The sequence below is a fragment of the Branchiostoma belcheri genome, unplaced genomic scaffold (genome assembly GCF_001625305.1).
Source record: "Branchiostoma belcheri isolate BF01 breed outbred unplaced genomic scaffold, Haploidv18h27 scaffold1, whole genome shotgun sequence".
Classification (NCBI taxonomy): domain Eukaryota; kingdom Metazoa; phylum Chordata; class Leptocardii; order Amphioxiformes; family Branchiostomatidae; genus Branchiostoma; species Branchiostoma belcheri.
In genome coordinates, this window is record NW_017802379.1 from 4,488,152 (window position 1) to 4,499,631 (window position 11,480).

Genomic DNA, 11,480 nt, shown 5'->3' on the forward strand with positions numbered 1-11,480 from the left:
ATGGGGAAAACAGAACAGAACCACAAAGCAACTGATCACAAAACACTTCCAGCCCAGGACTTTCTCACAGGTGGTGCTAGACAAGATAGAATGTTTCGAACAACACACCGAAAATCTTGCCCGAGTTGATCATCTGGTCTTCAAGCTGCAACCAAACAAAATGTTTTGTCAACAACTTTTGAAAGAGTCACGGGAGGAAATATGCTTCCTCCATCGAGTGCTACAGCGATGGCTTTCTTTGCGTTGAACTAAGGAGAAGCAAAACCAGGGAACTTTTGCAGCAAGGGGAGGGGGGGCAGGAAAAGTTGAAATTTTTCAAAGCAGGCTGACATCATGAAAACCAGGATCTGCATAATGTCTATGTTGGGTTTTAAATAAGCAAAAAAAAAGCGATCATGGTTAAGTGCAAAAGCTACCTGAAAAATATAAGGCAAACATCATTTGTCCAGAAGTCACTGATTTAGAACTTTCTGGTATTGCAAAGTATTTCAAGTGATGGTTAACAGATAAACAAGGTGACAGGACCCTAAAATCTCATTTGCTGGAATGACTATATTTACAAAATTAGTCAAAATGACATAGTATGAAAACTCCTAAAACAAAAAAATGGACTTCATTTTTTGCAACAATGAAACCTGATGTAGGATCTAATCAATGATGCTAATTTTCTCACATCACCTGCAGTACTACAGTATATTCCTAGGGGGATATACATTCCCACCTCAACATCCCTGTGTTTTTAAGAAAGTTACCACCCTACTTGTTTCTTTTTGTTGCATAGAAATCATTGTTTTCTTCTTTACTTCTTACCACATCAAATCTTTTTCCTCAGCCAATGGTACCTTTGCAAAGTCAGGGACTTTCTTACATTTCCCCTATGTCTAAATCGTAAAACCAGGTTGCAAGCATCTATCAGTACTGTACATACGTGGCAAAACTCTTGAAGGCTGCTGATTGGGGGTTGATACACAGAGGCACCTTGTTTCCACGCTGGCGTTCACCTATGAACCTGTGCAGTTCCTCTGGAAATGACAAGGACAAACAGGCATGTTAACTGGCAGGCCATAGCTGACATAAATCTTAGTAGATAACCCTTACTGCAAGAGAGATCATACTTCTTGCATAATGTGTAAATTTGCATGTTCCTTTGTTTCAAAAATCTTCCTGATATCAATTTTATCATGTGTTTTTTTGTTGGATTTAACAGCTAATAAGTTTTTTCTTAAATCTTATTCACATCTATATATTGCGGATGGAGTGAAAAGCAAAATACTTGATACAAGAACCCTTTGCTCCAAAACATACAAATATAAGATAATGACATTTTGCTTGTTAATGCTTTCTGCTGAGAAGTTTGTACCTTTGACCATGTGTACGGAGTGCAGGCTGTCCTCCCATGTGCAGTCAAACAGCTGGCGAGAGATAGGCTCGAAGTCTGAGGTATACTGGCGCCCCTGAGGGGTGTTATAGCAGCATTTGCACATGCATGTGTGGTAGCGCAGACGTCCCTCGTCCAGGTACGGGTGGGTCAGGGCGTCCGCACACGATATACGCTTGTCCTGCAAAGGAGGGAAAATACATCATTCAACTGGCTTTGACATAATCTTCGGTCACTGAGATGTGAGATTTCAAGATTCAATGTGTCATTACTGTAAATTCATTTGCTTTTGAAGTGATTTTAATTTATGGTAGGGCAGAAAAAAGGTTTTACTATGTTTTAAATTTGTGGCTGAAAAAAAATGTCAAGATTTGGTGGGCAGAAAGCTGAAGTACAAAACAAAAGCCTCGTACTTTGAATTTTTCCTGGGAATTTACGTGCAGGAAAAATATGTTGCATGCAGTTTTCATACGCTTGTGTTTGTGTACGCAACTTTTGTACATCAGACTTTTGTGTAAATTGGGTCTCACAACATATAAAGTTAGTGAATCTTAGTTCTCTGACTTACTGGGTTGAAGACCAGCATCCTACAGAGGAGGTGCACAGCTTCGTGGGTGGCCTGGCTGGACAGGGTGTACAGGGAGGCCAGGGCCGGCGGCTTGTGGGCCTGCCGCAGCATGTGGGCCTTGGCTCCATCACAAGCAGTCCTCATGTCTTCCAACGACGGAGTCCCCAACAAGTCTGTGATCAGCTCCAGCTAAACCAAGGAAGCAGAAATTAATCAGTACTTCTTAAACCATTGACTTGTTTTCCCAGGGCAAAAGCCATAAGGAAATATTCCCCATTGAGACCATTCTTGCAATTTATTGGTGAATCAGCCCCCATAAGTACATGAAAAAAATCCTAGACCCTCTAACTTTCCAATTTTAAGTCCAAACATGAGCCTGGTATCCAAACCTATCTAAGCTGCTAAGCCCCTTTCATCTTATTTGTAGAGAGGATGAAAGAGCCTTGGTAGCTAAAATAGGTTTACATACCAGGCCAAATAGTCTTGAAGATCAACTTGACCTAAATTCTATAAAAAATATCTTCACGCCAAACATCCCAACTATGCATTACTCTGGTCTGTGATTGGTTACCAAATACCATGTTGCCATGACAACAAGAAGGCCACACCTGCTGGATGGGACTCTGTGCTTGGAACAGGATGCGTCGTCCCAGCAGCTCGGCGAAGATGCACCCCACCGACCAAACATCGATGGACTGGCTGTAGTGTTTGGTCCCCATCAGGAGCTCGGGCGAGCGGTAGTACTGGGTCACGACCTCCTGCGTCATGTGCTTGTACTCGTCTGGTTCCTCCGTCCGCGCCAGGCCGAAATCGCAAATCTGTACGATCACAGGAACACGGTTATTATACGTTGTAACCTTATTCTATTTTGTTATTCTTATGCTTTGCATTTCTGTATTTGCTTTGATTTGTAATGTTCGATGATGACACGACTAAGCCTTGAGCTTAAGTATGTCGTTCATCTTGTCCTCTTTGTCATTAAATGTTGTATTAAAAAAATCACATATCTGGAATTCCAGCTACACAGTAACTGGTCAGTACAGTTACCTCCCAGTCCCATTGTCCATCAGTTTAAAAAAATTACAGTTGCAACTACAGAATTTCAAGAAAGGGTATTTTTAACACACACACACACAGAAAAAAAATTATGTTACTGATAGCATGAAAGTTCATCTGAGATGGAGAATAGTTTAAAGTTTATCAGAATCAATTAACAGTAGCCATAATCTGACACTTGTGTGCCTGAGTGCTCTAATTGCAGGGGCCACAATTGTTGCAATCACACCACAAATTTGGTAGTATAAATTGGGCCAAAGTTTAGAGTCGTTCAAATTTGCCATCAGTCATAATGACATTGGAGGGGGAGATGACAGGAGGATAGAAATCGAGTGTGCCAAAAGGTTAAGCCTGTAGACACTTCTAAATTGATCGTCATCATCCATTTTCTATCTACTGATAAGACATTTGCTCTTTAACATTTATTTTTTGGAATGAACAGTTTTTACAGTTCTTCCAGCATCAAGAGAGTTGTGCAAACAGTCAGTACACAACCCCCTGTCTGGCCTCAGTGTTCCCAATAGTACGTCACACTTAGGCCCGATTTAGACTAGAAACGGTATACCGTTTCGAAACGGTACGAAACGTTTGCCACAGAAAACGGTTCGTCTTTAGACACAGAGGCGGAAGCGTTTCGGGCCGCCCGTGGCGCAGGATGTTTCTGACCCACAGTGACCTATGATGACCTCCCCGAGCCACTTCTACGGTTTGCCTCGGGCCTTACGATACTTGTGTTTCAGGGCCTTGAACTTCGCCCGAACCTGCTTTGGGGTGCGTAAATACCCCTCAGCCGCCAGCCCGTCCACAAGCATCTGTATGCCCTCCCTATTACGCGAGGTCTCCAAGCGGGATCAGGCAAGAAGCGGGTCTCTTCTTGGGTTCAGACCCTCCCCTGGCCTTCTGTCATCCCTCCAGACGTAAAGGATGACGAAAATTTGAGAAATACACGATATAAAATGGCGAAAATGGACACAATCGAATATGGCGCGAATCTACCAGAAAATGGACACGCGCGGGCTTATTAGCATGTGATTAGCATATGACACGTGACCTGGTTTACCGTTTCAAGAAACCCTTTGACTTTAGACCTAGCAAAAAGCGTTTCGGGCCCCCCGCTGAAGGGTTCTGAAACGGTCGAAAACCACGATCGAGGTGGTTTTCGAAAACGGTCCGCGAAAACCCATAACAAACCGTTTTTTCCTCTTTAGACCGGGAACGGTTAACCGTTCCGAAACGTTTCCCTGGCCAAAACCCCTTAAGCGTTTCTAGTCTAAATCGGGCCTTATACATCCACTGGCAGAAGTTGATTGGTATATATCAATTAAGGAGCCCCTAACGGCTGGTATTGAACAAAAGGAGAATAATTCAAAATTACACGGCGCCCTCCCTGCCTGGCCATGATTGGTCTCAGTCAAGGAAAATGGGGTCAAGCAAATGATCAATAAAACTGACATCCTCCAAGCAGGCCTGCATATCTCTCCCTTGTCATTCACATTTGACCCACAATTCCGGACAGGCACCAAAAGTGTTAGCAATGCTGTTATCTGTCAGGGCTCGAAATACCACATATGCATATGCAGGTTAGTGCAGGTAAAATTGGAGCTATGCAGGTATTTCTCATGTCTACCTGCACCTAACCTGCACTGGTGCATGTGGATTTTTATTTGCTGCATTGACTTTCACCACCTATGAGGCATTTAAAAAAAATAATAATAATGGAAATGGTTTGAAACAGTTATTAGTATGATCCATACTACTTAAATTCTGATTGGTGCTGGTAAAATTTGTCTTGTGCAGGTATTTTCAATGTTACCTGCACGAGTACATGGTTTTAGGAATATTTGGTTACCTTAAGAATACAGTTACTGTTGACCAGCAGGTTCCCAGGCTTGATGTCCCTGTGTAAGATGCCTGCAGAGTGGAGGTACTTCAGACCTGGACAAAACAGGGAAGTCTTAGTCAGTAAAGTGATGACTACACTGGACTATCTGGTGCAAATATAGCATATCCATATCAAATGCAATGTAAGACACATACAGTATCTAGGAAGGTGTATGGTGGTAGTAGTTTGTGGTGGTTGGTGACTAAGATTTCAAATGCAGTATCTATGATATTTTTAAACCATCCGTCAGGCATTGTGAAATCTTTCTTTAATTTAAACAGTGGATTGCAAAGATTAATTGCCCTCACAGTCACAGTAATATCTTTTTTATTCATTATCTTTCTGTCATAACTGAGTTATGTATTATGAGTAGGTATATTTTCGTGTTATGTCTGAAAATTCTCCTTTCCTTCCTAACACATATTGATTAAATCCTTTAATAATACCTTGATATCAAATTTGCATCAAATTGAGCTGTTTTGCGAGCTACATTTCACACTAAACAAAAGCACCATGATGCACTGTACATTTTTTAACAAAAAGATGCATTGATAACCATGATACACAGGAGGTTTTCGTGATAAACATCCTCTTAGTACAAATTCCCTTTACCTCCTGGAAGATACCTGGATCTGCATCCTAGCTGATAAGGCTGGGGAGGGGAGGGGGGCAGCTCAGAACTGAAAGCCTTGCTGACTTGACCTATCTTTTCCACCATTAATCTTGACTACGAGATGTAATTGTGACAGAAACGAGAGCACATAAAGGTGCCTAAAGACCCAACCCTTTCTTCCCACATCCATCAAACAGATTGAATACATCTCTCTTTCTTCCCTCACTGTTTCTAATATCTAATATCTAATAAAGACATCTGCTTGAAATACCCCAATCTTCTGTCGGACCAGTATTTGAAATGTTAAATATTTTATTTGCTGCTGCAGTACCTGTGCTATCTGCAGTGATCTGGTCCATGACCACGATATGTGGGTGCCCCTGGGAACGGTACAGTAAATTAGCCCAGCGTTCGTGTGGGGAGATACGCACCTCGGTGGTCATATCTCCTGTGCCTAATGCACACTGGAAGTGATATAGATTTACCAGGACACGGGGAATCGACAACTTTGGCCCTACAATGGATGGGACAGTTTTACCGATGCTTCCACCTCAAAACGCTTGGTGTGGTAGGCTAGGAATATTCACACGTGTATGCACACCATCTCTCACAGTCAGACAGCTCTTGGTTGTGAGAGGACACACTCTGCATGTAAAGTACTTCATTTTCTTCTTCTCTGCCTTCCTCTAATTCAGATAGATCTTCCAGTGGTAGAAAATTATTGCTACCCAGCACTACATCACTCAACCCATGGTTGATATTACAGATTGTACAATCAGAATTAAATATATTTACACCTACTACGATGAAAAAGCCTAGCTATAGGCTAGCAATCTGTAGATACATTAAGATCAATTTGACGGGTATAAAGCTATAACTTATTTCTATGGTATTTTGATAAAGTCAAAATCATTATCCCTGAACTTTTAAAAACACTGCTATAATTCTCGTAATAAAAGAAGTATTACACACAACCATCATGAAATACTAGCCTTTTAGTTCTTATATATTCTGAGACTGTAAACACATAAAAGCATCCACTTTTGTTACCTGAATCATGTAAAAAAATTGTCCCTGTATAACACATGTGTATGAGCAATCTGTTTTTTTTTTAAATCAATTATTGTTAGGCATATGCAAATTATTGGAACACAAATCACCCAATTACCACCCGCTTTTTGCCTACCACTCGCCGGCCGTGACGTCACAGCAATCGCTCGTATACACATCTTCCTATTCCCCAAGGCTGCCCTTTATACAGGTAATGGGAAACTTTATTACAGTCGCTAATACAGCCGTGTATAGTGAAGAAGCTCACCTCTGAGGATCTGGTAGAGGAAGACCTTGACATGATCGGAGCTGAGGGGCTGTGGGGAAACGATGATCTTGTGCAGGTCACTCTGCAGCAGTTCAGTAACAACATAACTGAGGGGGGAAGGTCAAGGTCAACACTCATCTCTTAACCCTATGCTAACGTCCGAGGACGTGCCGATTGAATTCTGCAAACCTGAAATGAAATCTACCGGAAATTAATCTCATTTGTCGCTGACAGGCTAACGTTGACAATCTGCAGTTTACATGACCAAATTGTATAAGAAATTCATTATGTCTACAACAGACCATCACAAAATATGCAGTAACATTCAACAAAATACAATTTTATGATTTATTTCCAAAACCATTACAAAGTCATGATATCAAAGTAGTCTTCCCGTGCCCAGTTCTTTTTTTATTTCTAGGAGGAAGACAGTAATGTGTTCCGTCCCCATAGAAAACTGCTTACAGAATCCCTCCATCGAACCACCAGCCATACCATCAACTGTACCCACCAGCCAGTAAAACCTTCCCGACAAACTCTCAGCATCATTAATTCCCAGGGAATTTCACAACCGCCTGGTTTCACAAGGAAACCCTGGCGAAAGCTCGCTCCCAGGAGAGCGTGTACGGTGCATGAGCAGAGTTGATTTTTTTATGGATAATTACCGCCTAAACTGGGAGGGCATCCAGGCTGGCACACCCATCTTACTGGTGTTGATGAGGTCAGTGACCTCCATCACAGAACGGTGCCTGGATGATACATGTTATAAGCTGCAGGGGGTGCTTACAAACAAAACAAAAATTCAGCTCAAGTTTAAGTACTGTTGTTGTTTTGAGAGGGATGGTTACAATTCACATGAAAAGGCAGAATTTCCTATATTGCATGACGCAACCTACAGAGACTACATGTACATGCATGGTTTCCAATGTGGGAAGGGTACAGAAATGACAGAAATAAAAACATTGCTGCTGTACATTTGCCTAAGACGTAACTGATACACATATTGAACATACTACATGTATAACCATTTCTGCCTGATGCTAATACTTCTGCACCTGACGTGAAAGTCAATGGAAACCCTGAAGCTTTATCTTGTCGCATTTTACATCAACTGAAGGATTTCTAGCTGCAGCAGACTCAACCAAGGGTGACAGGGATGGAACGAGGCGACAGCAGTGAGGATACAGGTCTCATTAACATCCCCCAATACTGTACTGACACTATCATGGAGCTCTTCTGTATCCAAACACCACAGTTCACCCTGTGCCTAATGAATGACACGGCCAATCAAAAACAAGCCGAGTTTCCCTCCATCATCCAATCAAAACACTCCTTCCCCCCAAACAAACGCCATGATTGCCGTCACCCCAAGACCTGCCTTCATATCCGCACACCATCACCGGCCCACCTTTTATTCCGTTGTCACGGCAACAGTATGATGAAGCGGCATCTCCCGGCTATGTCCCCCCCTAGGGTTAGGTTGGTGAGATAACCTCTAAGTGCTTCAAACTTTTATTCATTGGCGATGTTCTCTCATCTGGAGGCTAGGAAGACGGGGAAGTGTCGTTTGGCGTGAATTTATCCTGCGGTGACCCTGCCGTGAACCCGAAGCAGATTGATTTTTGGTGTGTATGCATGCACACTCCTCCACACTGCTTATGGCCCAGTGGTTGATCCCTACCCACGATAACCTATAGTTCAGTTAGCCCTTTATTCTCCCGGTCCTACGATGCGGAAGTCTGGATCCGGAATAGTTTCTCGCCGGCGGTTGCTGAGAGTGCCGCGGCCGTTAGTTGTAATTTCTGCAGCTAATTTCACACCCTGGAAGTGGAGAATGGCTGTCAGCACCCATTGAAACTGGTGGAGGGTAATGGTTAGAAAATAGATCAGGGTGCCATTAGGTGCATAAAGCATTCATGAACAGTTTCAGTGGGGGGCTCACAGAACTGATATCGTCATAATGGGACCAGAAGGAATACTATCGCCTTTCAGTTTAGCTGACACAATTATGAAGAAAAAGTTATGAATTTCTTGTTTTATTCATTCATTATTGTGAATTTCTTGCTGTTTTTTTTTTTTTGCATATTCCACTGTCACTTCCTACAAGCCTGCAGGGAGACATTTGAATTCAACATTCCTGTCAGTCTGCAGTTACTCCATTCCCCTCACTTTCTGTGATTCTATGTACACAACAACTACAGACACACAAGCAACTGTGAGTTAAAAGTAATAATAAAACACAACAATAACCAACACAGCCTCCTTGCTCAGATGTAGACTGTAGAATTACTTAACATGTCAAACTCACATCATGACTGCATGAAATACTAGTGATTTAAGTTATGAAGGCTTAAAAGTTTCCCACTCATACTGTCCATAGCGTATTCTACAGACCATTACAAGTGTTGAAAAGATCAATAATGGTGGACAATTAAACTAGTTTTTGCACACAATGGCAGCTGTCAATTCCAGGACTGGGAAGTTGGACATGTTCCCCAGGGGTAGGAGACATCAATCACTGTCAGTTGGGCCTGCTGTGAATCACAACTAGGAGCATCCATTAGGCCACTCCAATTTACATGCCTGGTTAACATATCTCCCCATCTGTGTTTGTACACAGTACAGCTAAAAAAAAGTTCACAATCCACCTGTTAAAACTACTTCAGGTTTTACAGTAAATGCAAAAACTTTTCCCCCATCAAATAATATATAAAACCGCCATGAAAGCAAATGTATTTATAGGGAACCATGAAATAAAGACACTTTCGTGTTAAAAAAGGATACATTTCTTCAAAGAAGTTGAGAGGAGGAGGTTGCAAGATGTCCAGTGCTGACAAGACCTGCAGCCAAAAAAAAAGAACAAAATACAAAAGGTCACTCAAGGTGTCATAACATTAGTACACAATAGTTGTTCATCTCAAGGCCCATGGGTACCAAGAGCAGTAACAGCTTAGACCTGATTTACAATGTACACGTGGACAAAACCCAAATGTATACCTACAGCATACGCACATGACATGAGCATGTGAAAACTGTGTGGAAATCAGCCAATTTTTCCTGCATGGAAATCGGCCTGTTTTGATGTAAAAAAAAACTTCAGTTTGAATTGTATGCCAGCCTTTGAGGCAACATACTACACAAACAAACATACGTTCTTGGCGCATATGTTCTTAATACGCAGGTTTAGGGTACTCACATGCTTGCACAGTTTTTGTATGTTGGGTTTTTGCCAACATTTACCACACAACGATCACTGAGCTTACACTAGTTACAGCAGCTGTATTTGTGTGATCCTTGATTTTATGATCAGACTATGATGCAGCGTGGAAATGAATATTTTAAAATATAATACCCCCGGTAAAACCTAGAATTTACAAAATGTATTCATGCGCAAAATTAGCTGACCGATCTGCCAGAGTTTAGTCTTTAGGTTGTTCAGCAGTCGCAGACTCTAGTGGAAAGAGGGTGTTAAAAGGCTCTAGGGAATCAAATAATGTCTACAGCAGAACAGCTGATAATCTGTCCTAATACGACACATAAGTCCTATTCCTAATACAAAAACAGTGGGGGACACAATCACAGGACCCATTTTTCCTTTCAATGTTGGTGAACCAAACATAGATGATACTAAAGGAGGCAATCATTTGCACACTCATAAGACTTATATTACAGACATAAAGAGGCTACAAAAGGAAGATGGGAAAGTAGATAAACTGTTATATCATTACTCTTATGCGAGAAGAATGAAAAAGAAAATGGAAACATATGAAAATGGAGTGATTTACACATTTGGAATATCATATTCCTCTCGAGGAAAAAGAGGCGAGATACCTGCATACGTAAGAAATTTTGAAATATAGTGTGAATTGAGGATAAAAGAAAAGCAGATGAAAATGTTATTGTAGGATTGTGAATTTTGCAGGACTTTTATGAAGGTGAATATGGCAGAGATTTTGAACTAAGACTGAAATGTATTTCAAGGACACTTTCATGTTATTTGACTTGGCGGTCTTTGTAGAATAAACATTCAAATGTAACATAAGATTTAAACTCAAAGTGAAGAAGGACTACTCACATTATCGTGCTTGAAGAAGCAGAGCATTCTAAGTTCCCTGAAGACGCGCTTACAGGATACTAGGTTCTGGAAGACATTGGGCATCTTCTTGAGGGCCACTCGCTTTCCGTCTCGAGGGTCTGTTACAGACCTGCAGAAGTGGTGAAAGTAAAGGCAAGTTGTTAGGAGTGAAAGACAATTTTATTCAACATGTTCAAGTTTAACAGGTTAAAAACATGAAAATTCCACCGCATACTCACTCTACCCCTTCCATTCAAGTACCCACTAATACAAAACAATACCTCCATAAACGGAGGTAATCATACACGGAAAACTGTGGGGATGGAAGTCTGTGTTCTTTATGCACCATCTGCAGAAATATAGTTCTTCTGTGTTCTTTATGCACTATCTACAGAAATATAGTTCTAATGAATTCCCATTTAAATCCCAAACCTTAATTGCTTGATAGGGAAGAAAAGCAAAACAGTTTCAGGGCTATCACGGTTTTACCAGGAGACTATGCTTCCTCTGAGGTTTGCGTTCTTTACGTGCTGTCTAGTTCTTCCCAATTAAACCCAATATGAATGGTCTGATTTGGGGAAGTCAGGCAG

The 11,480-nt window shown here is 41.5% G+C and overlaps 1 protein-coding gene across 2 annotated transcripts in view; it reads right to left on the reverse strand.

The window, feature by feature from the left end:
• Positions 1-11,480, reverse strand: part of LOC109464569 (serine/threonine-protein kinase NLK-like) — a 29,043-nt gene that overhangs the window by 3,450 nt on the left and 14,113 nt on the right. The window contains exons 2-10 of one of the 2 annotated variants that reach the window (XM_019761585.1): positions 10,891-11,020; positions 9,600-9,655; positions 6,816-6,922; positions 4,852-4,937; positions 2,555-2,764; positions 1,947-2,135; positions 1,361-1,559; positions 929-1,022; positions 109-145 (exon numbers count right to left, since the gene is read on the reverse strand). In XM_019761585.1, the coding sequence (XP_019617144.1) occupies positions 130-145; positions 929-1,022; positions 1,361-1,559; positions 1,947-2,135; positions 2,555-2,764; positions 4,852-4,937; positions 6,816-6,922; positions 9,600-9,655; positions 10,891-11,020 (1,087 nt within the window). In that variant the 3' untranslated portion in view covers positions 109-129. The remainder of the gene's footprint in view (positions 1-108; positions 146-928; positions 1,023-1,360; positions 1,560-1,946; positions 2,136-2,554; positions 2,765-4,851; positions 4,938-6,815; positions 6,923-9,599; positions 9,656-10,890; positions 11,021-11,480) is intronic. The other variant, XM_019761578.1, reaches the window with a different exon arrangement.